Source organism: Xylocopa sonorina, chromosome 7 (genome assembly GCF_050948175.1).
Source record: "Xylocopa sonorina isolate GNS202 chromosome 7, iyXylSono1_principal, whole genome shotgun sequence".
Taxonomy (NCBI): Eukaryota; Metazoa; Arthropoda; class Insecta; order Hymenoptera; family Apidae; genus Xylocopa; species Xylocopa sonorina.
In genome coordinates, this window is record NC_135199.1 from 1572501 (window position 1) to 1596790 (window position 24290).

A 24290-nucleotide genomic window follows, 5' to 3' on the forward strand; every position below is an offset into this window, starting at 1 on the left:
GTTTTCCATTTTATATCATTTGTTGACCTTATTGGTTATTTTTCATGTACGATATTATTTTACTTCTTCAAATAAATAATTAATATGAGTTAAATGGCACAATTTGTTTATAGGTACGTAAGGTATTCTTTTTCATAAATTTTTTTATATATTTTATTAAAATCTTTATATAATTTATCATACTTACAATTAATACACAATTTAAATAAGGTTGAATTAATATTTAGCAATGTACGCGTGCTTATTTGTATGCTCAGTGATATTACATTATCATTATTATATGATTTTTGTAATAATAGCAAATGTTTTGAGCAAGATAAAAATCTTAAACAGACACCATACTTTTTTCAAAGTGGAGTATGGTCGGTATTTGAGGTACAAAATAAATGTAACATTTCCTTTTAATAATTAATATCTATAAATGCATGCATAATAATTTTATAGACAGACAGCAAGGAATAATTGTATGTTAATTGCATGTTTCAATTTTCCAGAGAAAGACAAAAATATTTGTGGGTCGGTTACCAGAAAATTGTCGCAGCGATGAGTTGCGACAATTATTTGTACGTTTTGGTGAGGTAACGGAATGCGATGTCATGAATCGGTATGGGTTTGTCCACATGGCACGTGAGGAAGAAGCAGCTGCAGCAATCAAAGCTCTTCACAATTCCAACTTCAAAGGGGCAACAATCAACGTGGAACAGTCTACTGGCAAATCACGTGGTGGAGGAGGAGGACGCAGGGATGGCGACAGAAGAGGTGGACCAATGAGAGGTGGTAGGGGGGGACGAGACGGTGGTAGAGACGCTCGTCCTGGACCATACAATGATAGAAGAGGTGAATAATTTTATCATCGCACTTTTTGTTTTATAAATATTGTTATATAAATATTTTCTCATTGCTTGTCATAACTGTGCATAATATTTTTCTTTCAATGAGATTGAAATATTTTCTTAATATATTTCATATTTAACGCATTTGAGACCGACGGCTTGTCTTAACGAAACTATCCCTAGTAGCCGGCAACGTTCGTGCAGTTGGGAACAATTGTAATATCAGGTGGCCGACGATATACGTTAGGGTATATATCCGCGCGGCGGCGAGTTGTCTGTCTCGGATGTATTAATAATACACTTATTTGGATATTTACATTGCTTATATTAAATCTGTATTAATTTATATGCATAATCTGGTGTAAAGCATTGATTGCAATGAGAAAATAATAATTTTAAATAAATACGCTCTTAATACAGACTAAAATACCAATTGGATATCTCGGCATGCTTTACAGTTCTTCCGATCCAACTCGTTGGTTACGATGGATCTGCTGCAGGTGGCGTCGCAACGGGGTACACCGATTACAATCGTGGCGCTGGAGACTTTAGTGGACGTGGAGCAGACTTCGGGACTGGGTACACCGATCGCGGAGCGTATGGTCAAAACGTGGGAAGCGCGGCAATGGGCTACACTTCTACAGCACCTGGAATGGGAGGAGGATACGGACCAGCGACTGGAGCCGTTGGAGGATATGGACCAACCGGTACAGCTGATTACGGTCGAACCGACTATAGCCGCGCTGCAGATTTTGGAGCTAGAACAGATTATGGTAATCACTATTGATGTGTACTTTGTTTGGTTAGCCTGGAATGAAGTTCGTTTTAAAATAAGATTAGTTTAACCAGAAACTAGTATAATGTATTATTATTTTCATATAGACATTATATATGTATGTTACAGTAGTTGGAGGTGGAATGACTGGGGACTTTAATCGTGGTGCACCAGGTCCAATGGATTATGGACGCACAGATAATTTTGGTGCAAATCGTACAGTTGATTATACAGCTAGAAATGATTATGATCGTACTGCAACTGGGCCTATGAGAAACGGTGGCGCTGCAGTAGCCACAACTGGGTATGGGACGGGGTATACAGATGTAGGATATGATGAAAGTCACTGGTAATGTATTTTCCTTGTTTTACGGTACTAAATTTAGCTTTATTGTTTAATGTTAATGAATTAGGGTTATTGATAAATTGTCAGTTATATTTTTACTAATATACATTTCTCTTATTAAAGGTTATAATAATAATTGAATAACTTATACATGTTCTTATGAATGAGATCTTTATATATACATCTTTTATATATCTTTTATATATATATAAAGATCTCATTCATATAATGCATATGTAATTCTAAACACATAAGAAAGACATCATTATTAACATTGAAAAAGATTGTGTTGACGTTAATTAGTTTGAGAAAATAATGCATTGTTGAGGAGATCTTTTATGGCATCCAGAATAATTTTAATATAATTATGAATTGAAACTTTATTTTTATTCTAACCTGTACTACTGCTTACACTAATTTCAATTTTGCAAGTGCGTTATACCATCAATTAATTATGCTTGAGCGACATTTTGGTGCATTATGCAGGATAGAGTGAAAATAAGTTAACATATTCCAATTGTGCACAACAGGGGTTATCCGGGCGGGCCTGGGGATATGATGGGTGGGCCCGGGGGGGTAAGTCAGGGAGCTTCAGTGGCCTATGACAGGAGGGATGGTCCCCCTGTTAATGATATGCCTCCATTTAACAGGCCAATGAGTACTGGACCCAGCTACAGCACTGGGGCACCTAGTTATAGTACTGGTCCTGGACCACAAGCAGACATGTTTAGTAGAAGACCCGGCAGTGCTGTCCCCAGTGGTGGATATCCGCCTGTTGGCGGAAGGTGAGTACAAAATATAATATTTTCATTCAATTAAGTACGCAAATGTTTCATGTCTTTAACAAACGATTATTAACATCTTTATCTATTAATTATGTTATCACTCTACCACAATTCCATAAGTATAGTTCGTGGAACAAATGTAATAGTAAGACTATAATTGAGTATTAAATGGTAATATTGTATATTATGAATTTTATACTTAGAACCATACGAATTGTTCAACATCGGGACGTACGAAGGTTCCGTAATTATTAACCCTTTGCACTCCGCTGTGGGGACTCCCGCTGTGTCCCTCTCAGGGGACATCGTAATTCTAGCATATCACTCGGATGTCCCCTCTCAGGGGACATTCAAGTTTATTAGTGATTACGGGGAATTGAGTTATTTCAGCGCAACTTTTTGGGACATGCATGTTTCCCTGTAGCTTTTCCTTGAAATGACACCAGAAATCAAATCCGTCAATTAAAAAAAAAATCCGTTAATCCGTCAAATCAATATACCGTAAAATTACTAAGATATATACAAGAAATGTCAGCGGGTTTTGTGTCAGACGAGAACGTGAGAGGCGTGCTCACGACGATCCGAGCACTTCTCGGTGCCACTTGAAAAGAGCGATAAGGGGAGTTTGTAGAAGAAAGATCGGTATGCGAACATAGCACGCACTATATAGTAAGATTTATAATTATAAATAAACAAATCTAAATCTGGAGGAAAAGATTTCTAAAGCTGAGCTCAGTCTAGTTTGAAGCTTCGAGCAGTACACATAGATCTAACGAGTGAGAAAATCGAAAAAATGATTCTTTTCTTAGTGAATGACATTCCTGAATGACAATCAATGACACGCCACAAGTTTGTCATAACACTAATTGACCAATTGAGGGGCGATTTTCGTGTGTCGAGAACGCGTCCATCCACATCTTCTGCGGACAGTAAAATGGACAACAAATTACATATTCCCAATATGGGACAAAGAAAACGAGACTGTGTTGTGTGCTCTAATAACAGGAAAATACCTGGTGGCAGGCGTCAAACAAATTATTATTGTGAAACATGCACTAATCAGCCTGCAATGCATATTGGGGAGTGTTTCAAAATTTATCAAACTATACAAAATTATAAACAATAAAATATTGATTTTTTGCAAATATACATTCCTCGATCTCAACCAATTTATTTAAGCCCAATATCATTATTATACGTTACTTAGTTTCAAAATTATAACAAATAATACGAGGGTCTGTAAATGTTCGATTCTGCCGCAAAGTGGCGCTGAGTAGCTGATAGTCAATGTCCAGAATCGTTCGGAGTGCAAAGGGTTAAATGTTTTTCTGAATTCTTACTACTCTCTTATGTAACTAAAAATATATACGCATTTTCCTATCATTAAAATTGTCAATGACTGTATTAAAGTATTTACATAACATTAAATTTATTATACATTACTATATGCTACAAGTTTTTTATACCTTCTGAGGGTTTGTTGACAATATATTAGCAGTAGATGAAACAAATTGACAAGTAGTGAACATTAAAGAAATGACTTTGATGAGAGTATAAGTAATTCTAGAGAATGTAACTCGATAAGATACTCTATATTCTAGTATCTACGATTTTAAAGTAATCATTTCACTGTTCTCAGAAATTTTACATTACACTGTATTCAGTGTAATAATATAATTTACTAGCAACTGATGATTCTGTTTTCACAATAACACAAATTCAAAATATATCCAGTACACAAAGTATTATATATCTAAATTTTTGTTTCAGTTATACTGAAGGGTACGACAGACCAGACGCATATGGTCCCCCACGTGGCGGACGGTAAGTCTTAATATTGTTATTCTCTTATTGTTGTTGTTGTTATTGTTATTGTTGTTGTTGTTGTCGTCGTTATTACCGTTGTTGTTGTTTTACTGTTGTTATTCTTATTATGATTATCACCATTGTTATTATTATTTTATAAATTATACTTGTTACACCCATGCGTTTTCCAAAGTGACACTGATCACACAGCGTTGAAGAGCGATATTGATTTATGCGAGTGATCGTTCGTTACTCATGCGACTACGCTCTTTTTGCGCATTGTTATTCGATCTGATTAAACACCGATACTCTCAGTGTGTTCACGTTTTCGTGCGGATCGAGATAGGTTAAACATTTTCTGTAAAAGTATAAGGTGTGACACTTAGCGCGAGAATATAAATATTTTCTGGTCATAGAAAGCGTACAACGACATAAAATTGAGTTCCATTGTTGATGAAGTATGAGGAAAAATATTCTGCGACTTTTCTAATGTTGAGTGTAAAAGAGAACAGAGGTAGTTGAAAAATGATCATTTAATTCAATAGTAATATGCATCCATATCGCACATATGCGCGAGACAGTTTTTATAAAAATATAGACAGTTAAAAATGCTCAATTCTAATTTAGAACTCTTTTCTCTCTCTCCCACTCTCTACATATACATTTATCGTACAAAAGAATATAGATGTATAGTGGCTAGAAATATTGAAGTTATATTTGAGTGAAATATAATATAGATAGTATAGATGAATTGAAATGGAAAAGCCACTGAACAAGTTCAACATTTATTGATTATCGCTAAGTGCTACCTCTCTACTTTTATCTACTCTGCGGTAAAAGTCTGCGAATTCAGCGTCTACGTTATCCAAGATAATTGCGACTGATCGAATGATCAGTAGATTCGGTAGAATTCGGTAGATGCTGGAAAATGATTCTTAACGCGTATTATGGCGTACACCGCCGCCGTTAAACGATACATAAACGTATTCCGAAGCCGCGTGACCACGGCCTTCAATCGATTCTACATTTTTCTTCATATGAATGATGATCGTGTTACGAAAAAATGCGCATCACGTTTCGAAATATACACGTACTGGGAAGAAAGCAGCCGGGTTTGGTTGCTTATCAAATTTGCGTTGCGTTGCGTTTCTCTTACTGTTGCGCCTCTTGTCAAGATTATTGCAAATGATCAAGCAGGTAGCTCAACAAACAATTTTTCGACGATCAAACTTGAAAATTTGACTTTAAAACGTTTCAGCATGTTTAAATTCTCTCTAGTATATTCGCGGAGGTATCCGTCGATAATCCGTCAGTTTTGCGACAGTGGCGGGAAACGCCTGGATGCGACGATAAAGCAGCTTTAAACATGTGACAACTTATCAGACCTGGGCATGATCAGTGTATTCCGCATATTTATACGTAGTTAGTGCACCTCGGTTTTAAAGTTCCGAGGACTTTGTTGCAATACAACAAACATAAATAAGAAAGTTACTTCATAATCGTTCGATAACAAACTAATTTAAATAATATTTTTCTTTCATTCTGTACGTGTGTTATAATTTTTGAAATATTTTTAATGCCCATTTACGTAATAACGTACATTGTGTTAATTATTAAGGAAAAAGAAATAACGTTAGAAAGGATATCGTATTACTCCTGTAATTGAACGCAACTATTTGCGTTTGGTAATATAAGTAGTATCGAAATATATTGTTCCTCTGTTGTCTTTTGTTCCTCATCCGTTGAATAAGAAGAAGTAAAAGTATATGACTCGTTAGATTTAAATGTGTCGCGCAAAAAATGTGGAAGGTAAAGGGCATTTGTAATGACGTGGAAGAAAGCAAAAACATCGTGGAACAAATATAAGTGCTTGACGAGTGTTTTACTACCCAGGTCTGAAAGTTGTATGTTACCCGGCGACAGTTATGTGTTACAATGCGTAGCGAAAAGCTAACCGATCGATAAAATCAAATATATTCACGTGATGTGAATATTTGTTGGTATCGAAAACACGCATAGACAGCGTGAACGCGACATTGCCATTGTGAGAAGAGAATTTTTCATTAGAACTAATTCGCGCTTATCAGTGTTACATCTTATACTTTCCAGCTTGTTGCGCCGCAAGGCGATGAGAAGAAATTAATACTGCGATTTTTCATTTTTTGACCTTTTAGCTTCCCAGGTCCGGCAGACGCGATGCCACCGAGGTACTAAAAGTGTACTAAAGCGAATACTAAAGCGCATGCGAAAGGCTCCCTTTAAAAAATGCCTCTTTAGTGGTGGTCATTCGCTTACGGAATCGAATACCTAGGAACTGCCCTGTGTCCGACATACAGAGTCCATACCATTACATACGATACTATGTATAATGATATAGATACGATATAGATCTAACGTTTAACACACACTAACTTAAGGTACGGTAAGAAAGCAAAATGAGAAGCAAAATCAATGAACAACAACATAATTGAATGAATGATGAAACACGCAACCGTGATCATTTGAAGAGAAAGAGAAGAAGATCGAATTCCTGATCGAAGTGATGAAAGTTGTAACATTGGAGTTAAGGAATTTTATATGTGTCGTTCATTTCTTTCCAGCAGATAGTTGGTATATTCTTTTTGTGCGATTTGTGTTCGTAGTTTTTTCCTGATATCTCCTATGGTCCCACTACCCTCTTCTATACACCGTAGTGGCGTGGGTTTAATTATCTTTTACCTATCTTAAGCCACATGATAATTACACATTATTAGGATAGATAATTTTGTTATAAGTTTATAAAATAATATTTAGCATCAGCAAGATGGTGACTTAGGCTATTAAACGAAAAAATGCTGTATAATCTTTTTTTTACACGTAAGAACTTGGATAATGTTTTAAATGTTCATTAAAATAAAGCAAAGAAACGTGTTCGCAGAAGTTGTCAATGTACCTTGACGGAATGAAAAATAAAATTCAAACGTACATGTACGTCTTTACGTCTGTTAGCTGAATATTTTGAAGTATATTCACCTAATTACAATTTCTTTAGATACGTCTCATTTATTATTCACAGAATTTCTATCTATAATACTCTCGCTAGATACGAAGAATAATTAAACTCTAGAGATTTCTTTCTTTTATTAGTAATTTCTTTTTCATTTTCACTATTTATTGCACTTCTATTTATGCTTTTCAAGCAATCTGCTCTACTAAAACTTTCTCTGCTCTTCATTGAAACATGCGACGCTGACTAGTGGGTGTTAAAAAGAGGTCGTCGAAGAAACTTATACTCAAGATCAGCTGAAACGTGATTCGCTTGTGACCGTCAGCTGTCGTTCTTTTCGTTCTACGGCGAATCAACTAGGTATCAGCGCGCGTTCAAACACGTGGTACACATCATCGTTATTAAAATGACGTTTTGCATTGCAAAATTGTTTGTTATAATTCCCTCTCTGTATTGTACGCAGTTAAATAAATAAATAAAATTATATATGTATATATAATTAAGATCGAGATCAAATTTTTATAGTAATTTTAAATTATTAGAGATAATGGTAGAAGCGATAGTATGTAGCGTAGTGTATAAATTGTATGTAAAACATTCAATTGCATACATATATGAAATCCTTTGACGCACACAACACGCATTGAACATAAAGCATTATATGTTAGAAAATGAAAAATCAGTGTGCTGTCATAAAATAAGCCAAGTCAGAAAATTGTTCTTCGCTACTACCTTCTTCTATTCGTCTGAAGATACTATAAACTTTATAATCTCGATTGTTAACATACTCTCCGTAAAACCACTTGAACATACGGAAATTAAAATAATGCAGAACGTCATTTAAGAGTCTGATGGAATCTATGTGACTTAGACAGCGTAATCGTGAATTGTGCGACGATACGCGCGCGTAAACGCAGCGCACTCTAATCCATGGTGGCAATGTCAACGTCAGATTATTGAAGAGGCGATATCAAGTCGCTTACCTATGCGTGTGGCCCGTTGATGCGACTCTGGTGAATAATGCAAGCTTCGATATGCGGATAACGTGCTACACAAATTGCGTTTGCGCTCAAAGCTGGCGGTGCTTTGAATTTAAAACAGAAGGTATGTTTAACCGCGTGCGCCCTTTACTCTTTGCTCGTTAAAGCAAAAAAATAAATAATAATTATAACGGCCGAAAACAAAATATGCGCGCGACAAACGCGCATTGTGTCTATTATCGGTTATTGCGAACGCTGATTATTGACAGTAAAAAAAAAGAAAAAAAGAAAAGAAAAATAGAAAAGAAAAGAATGTTCCTACAATCGTCGATTGTGATATACCGTTGCGATGATTCTGCGATGGCGAATGCTTTTAGCATATTTAATACGCGTTAATTCTAATTCCATCTCTCGGGAAAAATCATCGATTACCTTTTTTCATTTTCGCGGATGACACGTACAAGCCGAAGATGTTTCGTTATCAATCGTAATATCATTTTTGAAGTCGTAATCCGTAGTTAATTCCTAAGTAACTTATTGTTCGCAATCGAATTCATTTCGAGTTACTTTCCGTAATATTTCAAAATCAATTACAAGCGAGTGTGCACTAACTAGGATATGCGTAGAAATGGGAAGTATCATTTGTACACGTTTTTATTACATAAGTAATGTTATCAGTGAATCTTCTTAATTATTACTTACACATCATTTAAATTTATTCAATAGTTTTGTCGTTGTTTCAACTATTAGATTCGTTAGAGGGAGAATTATATCTAAAATTATACGCCAACACAGATTAATCCTAATGATCATTTTGTAAGAGAATTTAAACATTTCCAACGGGACAGCGGGATGGAATTAGAACTAGATTAATGCGCAATACAGTTTTCATATATGAACGAGTAGTATATTAAAGCATACAAAATTTTCCTTAGTTTAAGACATTATAACGACATGTATACGACTATTTATCGCGAACTTTGAAGATGTACTATGCATCAAATAATACAATCTTTTTAATAGATTACAAGCGGGATGATGACAAGACATCGGACAATGAGATGAACTCGAATTGGAAATGTGAGTCCTTCCTGTACTCAAAACGATGGATTTATTCTCTCAAGGAAAATACTTGCAGCAGGATTAAAATGAAGAAGATACACAACAGATGAAGAAAAGACGATCGGACAAGAACTTAGAGTAAAAAAAATGTAAGATGCAAGATTAAACCTCTTTTTCTTCCTTTTGTTGTTTCCAAAAATTTAGAAAATTTCTGTAGTAATTACAATGATATTTAATCGAATAAATTATTTTACACTATTAATAGTGACATTCAAATATGAAAAATCAATGAAAAATTATATAAATGTTTTGTGATTTAATACTACATTACTCTCAACACTATTGAAGGATAGCAGATTTTTTCTGTTTATTTATATAACATGTGTAAATATAAATTGAAATGTATTAAAAAGAGTAGTATCGCTATTTAAATAATAAATACTATTCGCAACTATACGTATGCCTTTTTCCGTTATATCTTCCTCGTATTGTTGTTGTATGCCTTCTTTAGGTTAAAATCATATCGTATTAGCATATTAAAAGTTATCAAAGTATTAAAATATCTCTGCATTAAACGCTAATTAATAACAATTTTATAGCATAATATAAAAATGTGTATTGATACGTAGTAATATAAAACTATTTGTTATAAAAGTTGAGGTTTAGGTCCAATTCCGTCTGCCAGTCTATAGACCGATAATGCAACATCCATAATCAATTTGTCAAGATCAGAGGAATTTTCACATTCTGCATAAACTCGTACTATATCCTCAGTTCCAGACGGTCTGAAAATAGAAATATCGATAATTGAAATTGCTTACTATAAATATTACAGTAATCTTTAATTTATTAAACTTTCATCGGCCAGGTTTACACATTGAAAGCACTGTTATCATGCATTGAAAATTTTATGTGTGCAATATCAGTTTATAATCTTTTGGAGTCGTGACATAAGAAATTTGTACACATAAACTTTAAAGTAGGAAAAATAGTTATTAAGTACATGGTTGATAATTATTAGAATCTTGGCATTTCTTGTTTATAATCCAGCTTACTTATATACATATATAAATTCGTGTGAATTGTCTGGTTTTTTGTATCGGAACCAAACTATAATATTTTATGTATCAGAAGTCAACTAAACCTATATGTATTATTATGAATTGTTAGTTAAATATAAAAAAAATTACACGTTACCTTACAAAAGACCGACCTCTTTTATATTGTGATACTATTTTATCGATTTCACATTGTAATCCTTCAGGTGTTATACACTGTTTTCCTGCATTTGTTGTTTTTATAACATTTTTGTCGCAAACTCGTACTTTTAATTGCTTATTTGGCAAGTCTTTGTACATTCTTTCCCATTCTGCAATATTCCATCCTTTTGCATGCAAAATCGTTTCTACTAGTAACATATCACTAAAAGCATCTCCAACTGTCTGATTAATTATGTCTATTACATTCAATAATTTAGAGGCAGCTACCTGTTTAGTTATAGACAATCTGCAACATTAATTTTTAAAGGTATAAAAAAAATTAAATATAGATTATTTAATGGCAAAACCTATATAATTCAGCTTTGCTTTCATCGAGCTACTACAGCTCTCATGAACTTACTCTGGATTTAAAACTGCCTTTTTAATTGTTTTAATGACGAAGTCTTTAAATACTATGGTTCCATGTCCATTTGCTTCAAAATATATTCCAATATCAAATTCTAATGCTTTGTTATGTAGGTGTTTAATGCCAGTTGATACACATGCAACTGGAATTTGCTAAAGAAAATTTTAAAGGATACATATAAATATAAAGTTTATACATCATGTACTTGCACAGAATGCTTTTGAAATTGTATCACATCTACAAGATCTGTCATATATTTTATTAGATATATTATATATAATTATATATTAGAAATACAAGAATAACACACGACAAATATGTTTTTGAAAGACAAGTTAAACTGCATAAAAAGATGTAAAAAACTATTTAAGCAATATATAAAAAATTCCAAATAATTAAAAATAAATAAACGCACCAATACATTTGAAATATAATCGGTAGAACCACCATTAGCATACGCTGTTTGTACTAAACCAAGTTGAAATGATAAACCACTTTCTTGCAACAACTCTTTAAAATATGTAGCAATAAGCGTAGCTATTCGATCGCCATCCAAAAGGTGAAATTTTTCATTTTCATCCAGGTAAAAGTAAATCACTCTATCTGCATCACCATCTATGGATACGCATCTAACATTTTGTTTTAAAGGAAAATTTTCAGGTGATATTTGGTGCAGTTTAACATAATCAGCTCCACACTAAAATAAATTATTTACATCTACTATTTTCAATTGTTACTGAAAAATATTGTAATAGAAAATCATACCATATAATTTAATTCACCACTTCCATCGTTATACACATTAATTGTAAGAGTTGTTCCTAGATAATTTTTAAATTCCATTGCAATAATGGCACCGACACCATTAGCAGCATCTAATTGTAACTCCCCTACATATTTTCCATTATTGACTTTGTCTTGTCTTGTACGTTTAAATGCTTCAGATAACTTTAAATAATAACCACGTAAAGTAGGATCGCCATAGCTGCCATTTGTATTAGTACATACAACAATGTAATGTAATAAAGGAGTTGAGACAATACCAAAGTCAAGTACAGTTCCATCTAAGACCTGAATTCCTGCAACAGCAGCATTTAGTAATGCGGGACTGCTTTCTCTGGTGTCTCTACCAGTTATTACAGTTGCGCTTTTAGACATATCAATATCATTCGCTTTTATAATATAGTCCAACAAGAATATCAACTCAGAATCATCAACATTGGCTAATTTGGTGGCTATGCACTCCCAAGCTGCTTCTAACATTTCACCAGCTGGATCTATCATTTTCACACCATTATCAGATCCAATATTGTGACTTGCCGTGATCATTAAACCAATTGCAGCTATGAAAAAATTAAATTTCTTCGATTAAATATGAAAACGCGCACGATACTGTGGAATTTTATGTCTTGAACTTACCATTTTTAATTTTAGATCTTAATACCGCTAACAATCCCATCCTGTACAAAACATGTTCAAGAGAATCTGCCCTGATAACAAATTTTAAAAGCATTAAAATATTAAATGCTTCTTAAACTATACTAACGAATATTATATTGTGTATACACAATGGCACAATTATTTTAATCACTAAAGATGTTATTAAATGCAATCGAAACGATTACATATTTAAACATATTTAATCAAACATTTTTCTATTTTATATTACATACTTATATAGATTGTAATAAGATAATAACATTAAGTAGCCATATAAATTTGATTGAATTTACTGGAATTTATTAATGTAAATTTTGTATTATTGAAATAAGAATATAAAAGAGGAGACTCACTTTGTTCTAAAACCAGCTGTTCCATATTGAAGATAACCACCGTGTTTTTTATTATATCTAGCGTTCAAAACATTTTCTAATTCAGAAAATTCCATTGTTTATCAGTTTATTTATTGAAACGTGTAAAATTTATCTCCGCGTAAACAAAAACACCTCTTACTACCATATGGATCGAAGAAATGAAAGTGAAATTTTACAATTTTTCTTAACAAACGCGCTTTATTTTTAATAAACGTGATAATATTTAATATACTTTCTTGAAAGTATCCACACAAACGGGTACAATAAAATTTTATATACATAAAATATTAAAATGCAAACTACAAGTAATATAGTCATATAACCTTAGTTTGTCTTATCTCTGTTATGCGTTTACAGCATACTGTCTTAATTTCTAATACAAAGTTCACGTATATAATAAACTATCCAATATTTTTTTTGCAGCGCATAATTTATACTAAAATTTATACTAAAGTATAAATAAATTTTTTTTTCCTTGTCGCTCGCCTTAAATTAGAATAATTTTCTTATCGCATTAAGTACTTTTTGTTTAATTTTATGTATATATTTGTGAATTTAATTTTGTTTATCTTTTGCATGATGTGATGTTATCCTAAGTCTAACTAATATATTGTTGCGTTCTATTATTAATTATTATTAAAAGAGAAGCGTTTTATGTATATACATAATTTGAATAAAATTAATTTTCACATTGTCTGAATCTATTAATTTAATTTCTCATGGAGTGCAACAGTATGTCAGATTAAACAAGGAGAACAAGAACAAGGACAAGGACAAGGACAAGGGGACAAGGATAAGGACAAGGATAATCACTTAGCTCGACACATCTTTATTTAAATACAATAGAAGCAGTATTAAAATAAATAAACATAATTTGTAATTGTTTTATGGAAAAGATCATAATTATACAGTTTATGTTGTTTTATTATTGAATGTCTTAATGTCTTATACCTTTTGTATCATATTTTTCCAAAATCGTGTGTTTTGATTTATTATAGGAAGTGTACCTATTAGGGAAACGTTTAAAGTTGTATATCAGTGTTAAAACTCTCAAAAATGCTCATGATTGAAATCACCGTGAGACCTGTTTATCCATGCAATTTGTTATTAATTTATTTTTATCTAAATTGCGTTTTTACATACAAATCCTACTGATAGTTGAGTAACTTAGCATGTAATGCATCAGTCGATTAAAGATAGGAATGGCTATAAATATTAATGATACTAAATATTCATGAATGATATTAAAAGATACGACAGTAAAAGTATAATTAAATTATTTTATAACACTTTCTCCTGCTATTTTAAAATACCTGAATAAATATTTTCCTTATTTGTTTGCAAAAAGTTTTATACGAATATTTAAACTAAATCACGTTAAATTCTATTTCCTTGCATCTTATGTTTGACAATTGTATAATTCCTTTAATATTTTTTTCATTTCTATCATTCACTTCAGATTGAATATGATTAACAGATTGAATTCATTTCGGTGTCGATTTTAACTGTTATTTCTTCATCCGATATACATTTCCCTATTTCATGACCGATAGCTAGTCCAAGTGGCGGAGGAACTGCATTTCCGATTTGTCGATGCTTGTCAAGTATGGTGCCATAAAAACGGAAAAAGTCAGGAAATCCTTGAGATCTGGCACATTCGCGTACACTTACAACTCGAGTTTGCACTGGATGTAACACACGTCCCTAGAAATTGAGATAAACTTATATATATATCTATATTTTATGTTATAATATTATGTATGCATTGCATGCATATACAAGAACGAATTACAGTTAAGAAATAGTTTGATACTTAATATTTTTTACTCTCTTGTTACTTAAAATTATACATAGCACATATATATAGCAATTACATTTATGTTGTACCTGTTTTCCCATGGGTTCCGGATTTGTAATAGTTGTACTAAAAAATCCATTCCATTCTAATCTACCGTATAAACCTGCCCAATGATTATGACGATTTCCTGTATGTGGTAAGCACCATGGAATCAGAGTGTTAAATTGCCTATCTGTTGGATCACATGGTTTACCCGTACAACAAGAACATACACCGCGATATGCTCCTGTAGAACTTCTTCCAACTTTTTTATCGTCATATGTATATTCCCTTAGAAATGTAAGCAACAATAATTTCCATAATGTAAGAAGAAACTCGGAAAACCAGATAAATAGAACAACACTATAAAACTACATACAATTTTTTAGAATAGGTACCGTCACTTAACCTGACGGCTACATTTGGTAAATCACGCCAATCAGAACCACTAGCAATGGGGATATGGGCCATTCTAGCTTCTACAAGTGGTGCCATTTCTTTACATACGTGATCTCTTAATACTGGTTGATATTGCTTCCCTCGCATCTAAAAAATATATACATTTAAAACATACATTAAATCTTTTATTTAAAGTGGATGGATGTCTTAGTTGTTTGATCGTTAATTTAGTACTATTTGTAATAATAGAATACAAAGTGCATGTGAAAGCACAAAGAAATAAAAATACAGCTGAAAGTGTGTAGACAAGAGCAGAAGGGGCAGAAGAGAAATGGCAAGAGAGAGTAATGGAAGCATAAGTTAATCAAAATAATATTGTATATAAAACCAAGTACATTTTATAGAAATAACCCTGAAATAAACTAATTATTATTTCTATTACTTTTCTTTGGAAATGTGATACTGCTTCATTATTATATGACATTTCTTCTTTATTCCATCCGTTTTTTATTTCCGGTAAATCAGACATTGCATCTTTTACGCTGACCGTTCTAAATGGTGCTGATTCTGTCCAGCAACAATTTGTGCTATACTGAAATTTATTTAGTAGCTATTAGTGGCAAGATAGTCTTAAGTTGTAAGCATTATGCATTTGTTGCAGCATAATCTAAATATTACTTACTTTTTTATTATCAACCAATACGCTTAATTGACAGGCGTGTTTACTAAAGACATGTGTAGGTTCTGGATATTTTGGTAGCACTTGTCCTGGTGCAGCAGCTAGGATTATCATTCTATATAATACAATAAAATTGTAGTAAAAACAATGGTAAAGTAAAATTATAATTATACATAAGATAAGAAGACAAACCTCCGTCTTGTTTGAGGTACTCCATAGTTTCCAGCTTGTAGTATGCCAAACGTACATTGGTAACCCATTCGTACTAGGCATCTCAATGTTAATTTTAAAACCATACTTCGTTTAAAAGACACGAAATTTCGAACATTCTCCATTATAAAAAATTTTGGTCTGTAGTAATCACAATATGATAAATAAGAGACAACAAGAGAATTTTTAAACAAAGAATACTGTCGTGAATTGAAACGATTCATGCCACTAAAGCCTTGACATGGTGGTCCACCACATAATAATTCTACCTGTCCTTTTTGAGGAAGCTTTTGACCAATTTCATCTGTTGTATTACCCTAGAAGTTATAATAAATTCATTGCACAATAACAAGGAAAAACTGTTATTTCAATCAAAATTTTACTTACATCCATAACTTTTTTCAATAATACATTACAATCTTCTATAAATACTGTTGAATTAGGATTATTTAATCGATAAGCATAAGCAGCTGGTTCTTCCTTTTCTATGGCCCAAAGAGTTTCAGCTACACCAGCTTGATGCAAGCCTTCAGATAATCCTTTAAAATAAATTAGTTGAAATAAATATTTATCTTTTCAATTTATTTAAAATTCATAAAAATTCAAATTGTAGAAAATTATGGAAGAAATATAACAAATTACATACCACCACAGCCAGCGAAAACATCTAATGTTTTTAACTTTTTTGATATATATTCAACAGGTTTATTAACAACTGCTCTTTTTTCACTCTCCTCTGTTTTTTTCCCTTTAAACTTCAGATTACCTTTACTTTTACCATAATTACCAATACTAATGGCATGATATGGTGGTTCGTCGAACGTTTTCTCTTGTACATTATAAATTTCGTTAAAATAAAATCGATTCGGACCTGCAGCTGTCCATACATCGACAGGTTGATTTAAATTTTCAGAATAAGCAAGATAGCATTTTCCCACAACTTCGGTAAATTTGATACAACAAACTGCAAAAAAAAATATATATATACATAGTTGTCCACTGTCAATATATGTATATATATATCTATATCTGATATATATAGTACATACATAGTTTGTCTTAAAACTAATAACTCCAAGTCATTAGTAAAGAAAAATTTATTCTAAGGATTTGATATTGAATTATGATGATATAATAATATCTTTGTTCTATTTCAGCATCTTATTATAGCAATTCGAAATTTCTTTCTTAGAAAATTACAATTATGTTATTGTTGCAGTACATAATTATGTATTTATATCGATTTGTGCAATTACGATTTTAATCAAAATATGAAATTTTTATTAACATACCTTCGTCACTCCAGTAAACCATATTTAAATCTGCTTGTTCCATTAAAGTGTGATCTCTGTGTGTATTTTCAGGTCTATACAGTTTGTTCACTTTAATATAAATATCAGATGGTGAAACTAACATATCGTTCGTACTAGCATATATTTTATTTATGTATCCTATACAAAAAGGGTCCGGTGTATCAAAATTTGAGCCTTTTATGTGATCAGATGATTTTCTATAAAATTCAGGATACATATCTTCGTCCACGTTTTCCTTCTTCAATCTTAAAGTATCATGATATATGGATTTATATTTGAAATTGAAATTTTCTGGTTTTAAAAATACAGCTGTTCCAACTCTATAATCTTCCCCCTTATATTTCACTAAACCATAAATAACTTCTTTGGTACTCTTTACTTCTATTCGTTCATACACCTTGACATATAAAAAATAAAAATGTTACACATATTAGGCTTTGACATATGTTATAACACAAAAGAGTATATAAATTTTGAGTACATCATTTTTATATAAATAATTAAATTCTTCTAATCTAAATTACTAGATTTCTATTTTAAAACATTTTGTAAGCAAATAAAAAGTAGTTCAAATATAGAAAATACTGATTTATGGACAATTATATATAAATATAACATTATTGTAAACATAAAATGTAAATTTTATATATCACCTATACCTTTGGTGTATTGAATTGTTCTAATTCTCTTAAACAAGCACAAGTAGGACAAAATCGATGGTTATTTAGTTTACGAATACATTCTAGGTCAGGTAAAGGATCTTCAAATCTGGCTGTTTCAGGTATGTAGCGTTTCTGATAAAAAAATGTTTTACCATCTACATCTTTTATTTCATTCTCGCAATTCAAGTCCATATTACCTATAATTATGGGTACATTACTTCTTTTTAAAAATGTTGAATCAATAAATATTAAATGTATTACCTAATTCGGCCCAATTTTCTGATGCCTTTTTAAAAACAACAGTACATTTTGATCTAATAGATTGAAATGGTATGTCATCACAGTCGTAACTCAAAAACAATTCTATAGGGTCTGATGTTTCCCCAAGAATAGTATCATTTCCTCTATGAAACCAATTCGCATGAAACTGTCTCATGCCATTCTTATTCTGCCACATATAAATTACTTTAGCAACATGTAAAGGAATCGCTGGATTTCTTGGTTCTACTAATACATAATCATTTATCTCTATTCTCTCATCATCTACCATAACAGATTTATAAAATGTTCTTTGGTTATCAGTAGCAATTGGATCTTCTATCCATACAATATCTTTTTTGAGCTCTTTGAAAACCTTTTTTTTAATCTTGTCCTCTTCAGCTTTCTTGTCTTCTGTTAAAATTTCATACTGTTCCTCATTTTCAGGATCAGAATCATCTGCTTCCTAAATAAGAGTATGTGTGTATACATGTATGTATATACATATTTGTTATAAGTATTACGATCGTACATAGAGGCATTATACATATAATAGAAAGTTATATTTACTTGAATGGCCATATTTGGACATCTTCTTTTCACACAAGCCTGTTTGCTTCTTCCAGTACCTCCAAATTTGAGCATATCTTTACAAGCATTGCAAAGGCCACAATCAGGTTGTTGACAATGTTCGCATACTCCACATCTTTGTCTTTTAGGACCCTAAAAAGCAATATAAAAAGGAAATGAGATTTTTGTAAAATAGATTTCCTATCTATCCATCCATCTATCTATCCATCTATCTATCTACCTATTTATCTATTATACACACACACACGCGCACGTGCAAGCACACACAACAAAAGAATAGTATAAATATTAAATCATAACAGGAAATACCTACCATTTTTATTTTATCATCATGTTGAATTAATTGATCTGTGAAAAAGTTTTCAAACATATTACTAACTAATCGTGTAGTAGTTGCTTTTGTCCATGCAGATTTTTTCACTTTTTCTTCTCTAAGTTGTGTTCGACGAAGAGCTACTCTTTTTCCTAATGTGACGCCTGCAAGATTCGCTAACGCTCTCATACAGGGACTTGTAATTAGTAATGTGTCTTCTGTTCTAGCAGAATCATCAAATGACAATACTTGATCACATATAAATTGTGCATGTCTCAATAAAGAATCTTCGGTGAATTTTGTCATGCCTTTAGGAGGTACTATAGTCTGTAAAAATTATATACTTTTATTGTATGGCACAAACTATATTCCTCGAAAGTTTTTTAACAATGCACTTCACATTACTTGAAGCTTATTGAGTAAATCCTCGTAGTTTGGATTAATTTCATCTAAGAGAAACTCGATAACCAATTTACTCATATATATCTTTTCTCTAACAATATCCATAAAAGGAGCGTATTCTTCAGATGGATCCATTAGAATGTATTCAGCAAATGCTGTATTAAAACCTATAAGAGCCAGTTCTCCTCCATCGAAACCAGATACATACCACTCGTTTATTGGGCCCATATCTTTCGCTGGTACTCCACCTTCTGGTGATACATCTTCTTCGTAAATAGCTTTCATATATCCAGAAAAATATAACTTTACATTCTTTTCTATAAGTCCAGTATCAAAGGCACACAAGTGACCATTTTTATCGTAAACACTAAAATATAATGAAATTATAATAATATATAGAATAGGGAAGGAACCATGTGAAAGTTCAGCCCTTTTCTTTATTATTATTCAAGAAATAAGAAACAAAGTTTCATGTCTTCCACAAATGTTACTTTTTCATACATTTCCAATCCAGTTTTAAAAGATTAGTATTTTTTATGTAATACTTTACTATATACCTTCCATTTAATGGTGATAGATCTTAAGATCTACAAAATTATTTCTAAAATGAAAGAATCCTACCTGAAGTAAGTTAATTTATTTTGAGGGCGTTGGTCATTTTCATGTATAAAAGATTCGTCTCCACTAAACAAACATAATTTTGGATCAATTAAGGCAATCTCTTCATCTACAGCTCCATTTGGATGACCGGGATAAAATTTCATTTCATTATTTAATTTTTGATGACAATATTCACATTTAGATATGAATGTATTTGTTCTTTTTATTTTAAACTTTTCATCCATTGTACTATCTTCAAGCCTAACTTTTTTATCAAAATGATTATCCGAGCGTTCATTGTTCAATTCTGGATTATAGTTTTCTTTATCCCCTTTAATTTCTAACAATGTGCTCTTTTCTATTTTAATTCTTTGAGATTTATGTAGTTCTTCTTCTTCAATGTCACAATCAGTTCGTTTTCTTTTAGTCAGTTGTTTGGAGAACATGTCGATTATGGATGGTATTTTGGATACACCAGACTTCATAATGTAATGAGATATCTTAAAAAATTGGAGGCCCCAGAAATATATTTATTCTCCTTCTTGTCTTTTATGAGAGTATCGATAGCATAATAGTTTTCAATGAAAATTTGTTTAATCATATAAAAGTACTTTGTTGAATGATATAAAATTTGTAATACCTGCATTAAATATCAAAATATATACAGTACCGTGCGAATTCTTTGCGAATGCCGTAACTACATATATGTAGCATATATGAATTATACACAAATTAATATTAAATTAGGTGATTATAAAATAATGTATCTGTCCAACGTAATTTAGCTTCTGAATATTGTAAACAAATTAAGTCCTTCCTTCGTTATCCTCTTCAATAAATACCTTCTTACTACGCCTGTGTCCTCTCTCTCTATTTTCCCGCCTCTAAACGCGATCGCCAAAATCAGATTTTCTTAATCGAATGGATTAACATTATATTCATTTATTATAAATACTTAATTCGAAAGTTCTATCGAAAGAAATGAAAACTTTTAAAATTTGACAACGAACAATTTTATTACTTACTGTGTTTGAGAAGTTTACAATTTTTATCTATGCATTAAAATCTAATAGGTTAAGTTGGTAAGAGATCAACTTTATTCTGGTAGTATCACGTATGTGTTTACATGGTACTTACTCGTTTAAATTCTTTATTATAATATTTTGCGCGCGAAGAAACAGTTATATTTTATTATTTGTCAACGTTGTTATAGATTTTTCGAGCTTCCAGCTTTTGTTTCTTTTAAAAAAGTTTCCTAAATTCTACAAACATAAGCTTTTAACACAATAAAATTGAAATTGCAAATTACGTACATTAAAATAATTATTTCTGTATATAATTTCCCCCAAAATTAACGGGATAAACTAACAGTTTGCAATAAAGAAACATTTAAATCACAACCCTAGACAGTCAGAGGATTCAACTAAGAAACGAAAGTGTTAGAATTCATTCAAATAACAAAATTAAAATAATTTTTTATTTATTGTGTGCCAAGAGAATTTATGTATAAATGGAGTACCTCGCAGGCAATATACATGTACACAAATGACATAGCGTGCAATATATTAATTATAAAAGAATGTGTTAACATAAAAGCGTTATTACTATGATTATTTATGAAGATATACTATGTTCAAGAACCATCTATGTTCAAGATGAAACTTCATTGCAATGTAGAAGTAAATAACAGATTATCTTCAACAAATGTAATAAGAAGAAAATCGCAACGTTCCATTTTAATCATTGGAAGACAAACGGTAAAAAATACAGAATTATGTATTCTTTGGCAAACATTGCAAAATAAACAGGGTACTAAATATAAGGTAAAAATCTGTCTGTATTTGTTTACTATAATTATGAATAATATAACTCAAAAATTATAATTTTCAAGAAAACAAGTTTCAGTTTCACGAAATCATAAGAAAACACTGTTATTTTCATATTAATAATTCAAAGTATTGAAAGTTTGGAGTTGTGTCATCATAAGAGTAACAAAATTTTATAAAAATGAAGTGCTCAAGTGTAATAATAATAATAATGATAATGATAACAACAACAATTTGTATCATATTTATAACATAAATATTTAATTAAATATTTAATGCGTTGTATCTTTTTCAGATTGAAAATAATATAGATAAGATATTTGTAAAGTTTATTAATGAAGGGAAGGCTACAATACGTGTAATAGAACCACCTCACGATTTAATTATTCAATCAGATACAATTCAGCTAAAAAGTTTCATTCATATTTTAAAACTTGGAATAACTAAGAAAATTGATCCATCTATTCTTGCTATTTCAAATTTGAATCCAAAATGTATGAGTTCTGTTTTAAAAGTTAAAGTGGTAATTAATAAACCCTCAGAATATCCAACATTAGAAGGTTTTCCAAGAACAACCGAGGAATTGCATTTAGTAGGATTGCAAAGAAAATCATTTGATAGACAAATTTTGAAACTTCAGAGTTTAAGAATTTTAAATCTATCTAATAATCAAATTTCATCTTTGCCAAAAGAATTAGGTACATTACATCATTTACAAGAGCTTATCTTATCAGAAAATCGGCTTCATAAAACCTTAAAGTGGGTATGGTTAGATCAAGCTGCTATAAGATCTAGTTTGAAATTATTAGATATAAGTAATAATTTGGTATGTTAAATTTCTACCTTATAATCGTACAGTTACATATGAGGCTTGAATGAAAAGTAATATACATTAATTTATTAAATAAATTTCAATATTTTCAAAAGCATATAAAAGAAATTAGAAACATTACTTTTGATTCAACTCTCATAGATTTGATCAATAAACCAATATATTTTCTTTTTTTAATCTAGTTAAAAAAATTACCAGAACAAGTTGGAAAACTCAATGGACTTGTTAATTTGAAAGCCAATCAAAATATGTTGTTATATTTACCACAAAGCATTGGAAAGTTACCTAATTTAAAATATTTGGACGTATCAAAGAATAATTTACATTGTCTGCCTGGAAGTATGAGAAATCTCCGTCTTGTTTCGCTAGATGTGTCAGACAATAAATTTCAATCTGTAGACTTATTTTCTACCTGTAAACTAGATATACCTAGTTTAACTGAATGGGCAGCAAGATCATTCCTTAAAAAAAGGTTTGCAAGATACATAATCTATACATATCGTTATTTTTATTTATAGTTACCTCAATTGTTGTTTAAACTATTAAATAAAAATGTTGTTTATATTTAGTGACAATTCACTAATTTTAACATTTTTGCTGTCTACTGTCATTGAAACAATGCATTGTTAGGAAAAATAATAATCGTGAAAAGTGTGAATTTCATTAATATTTACAGACACTATCATACATGTTACCTAATAAAGATAATGATAATGTTTTGCTGAATTCTTTATATAGTATTATTATATATTGCATTTAATGAATTTTCTTACTATTCACGGATGATACAACAATAGAAAAGAGATGTTAAAATTATATTACTTTGTTTATATAGATGCTCGTATGATGCAAGCATAATACCATTCACACTGGTCAAATATTTGGATAATGCTAAGTATTGTGTTTGTGGTAATCCATGTTTTCAATGTTACGTACGGAAATTTGTGGACTTTCATTTAACTATAATAGCTAATAACATAAAATCATCAGGGAGTACCATAATACCATTTGACTGCCATTTTTGCTCGATAAAATGTGTATGCCATTCAAAACTACAATATTAAAACAATTTTTATATTAAAAAAATTATTTTGTTTTACGTGAAAATGTATAAAAAATATTTAAGAATATATTTTTAAATAAAATGTGAAAATAATGTTTAACTGAGATTTATTGGGAAATTTTATTAAGTAATTTTAAGTAAGTTTAAATTGTAAAAGGGAATTTGAAGTATACAATTTGTACATATATATGTCTTAGTATGAAAATATATTTTGATTGTTTTAATCATTATAAAAAACTACTGTACATAACATTTTCATTTTTGACTATTATTTAACAGTTTGTATTATACT

General features: G+C 31.1%; 5 protein-coding genes across 13 annotated transcripts in view; 2 read left to right on the forward strand and 3 right to left on the reverse strand.

Annotated features, from left to right (window-relative positions):
• The window catches only part of LOC143425250 (uncharacterized), an 11634-nt gene extending 1906 nt beyond the window's left edge, over positions 1–9728 (forward strand). For 2 of the 8 annotated variants that reach the window (XM_076897897.1, XM_076897904.1), the window contains 6 exons: positions 495–837; positions 1292–1606; positions 1738–1957; positions 2485–2739; positions 4510–4563; positions 6720–7515. In XM_076897897.1, the coding sequence (XP_076754012.1) occupies positions 495–837; positions 1292–1606; positions 1738–1957; positions 2485–2739; positions 4510–4563; positions 6720–6759 (1227 nt within the window). In that variant the 3' untranslated portion in view covers positions 6760–7515. Of the gene's footprint in view, positions 1–494; positions 838–1291; positions 1607–1737; positions 1958–2484; positions 2740–4509; positions 4564–6719; positions 7516–9534 lie in introns of those variants that run through there. The other 6 variants (XM_076897898.1, XM_076897903.1, XM_076897900.1 and 3 more) reach the window with 6 other exon arrangements.
• Positions 1–24290, reverse strand: part of Alars-m (alanine--tRNA ligase, mitochondrial) — a 41399-nt gene that overhangs the window by 7303 nt on the left and 9806 nt on the right. The window lies entirely within an intron of this gene.
• Nst (phosphoglucomutase 3-like protein nst) lies at positions 10197–13180 on the reverse strand. Its single transcript, XM_076897892.1, has 7 exons — positions 12993–13180; positions 12619–12689; positions 11965–12542; positions 11615–11896; positions 11194–11351; positions 10771–11079; positions 10197–10358 (listed from the first exon to the last, which is right to left on the reverse strand). The coding sequence occupies exons 1-7, from the start codon at positions 13085–13087 to the stop codon at positions 10220–10222; spliced, it is 1632 nt and encodes a 543-aa protein (XP_076754007.1). The 5' UTR covers positions 13088–13180; the 3' UTR covers positions 10197–10219.
• Positions 14419–20762, reverse strand: Dnmt1a (DNA methyltransferase 1a). Of its 2 annotated transcripts, XM_076897651.1 has the most exons (15): positions 20299–20762; positions 19681–20044; positions 19276–19602; positions 18942–19094; positions 18375–18837; positions 18111–18310; positions 17431–17848; positions 16785–17102; positions 16526–16677; positions 16121–16455; positions 15932–16043; positions 15692–15841; positions 15230–15396; positions 14901–15141; positions 14419–14717 (listed from the first exon to the last, which is right to left on the reverse strand). In XM_076897651.1, the coding sequence occupies exons 1-15, from the start codon at positions 20760–20762 to the stop codon at positions 14484–14486; spliced, it is 4098 nt and encodes a 1365-aa protein (XP_076753766.1). In that variant the 3' UTR covers positions 14419–14483. The 2 variants fall into 2 exon arrangements, with proteins under 2 accessions (XP_076753766.1, XP_076753767.1); XM_076897652.1 differs by lacking the exon at positions 20299–20762 and having other exon boundaries at positions 19886–20016.
• Lrr47 (Leucine-rich repeat 47) lies at positions 21868–24102 on the forward strand. Its single transcript, XM_076897512.1, has 4 exons — positions 21868–22100; positions 22399–22929; positions 23118–23407; positions 23771–24102. Exons 1-4 carry the CDS (start codon positions 21894–21896, stop codon positions 23997–23999), a joined length of 1257 nt encoding a protein of 418 aa, XP_076753627.1. The 5' UTR covers positions 21868–21893; the 3' UTR covers positions 24000–24102.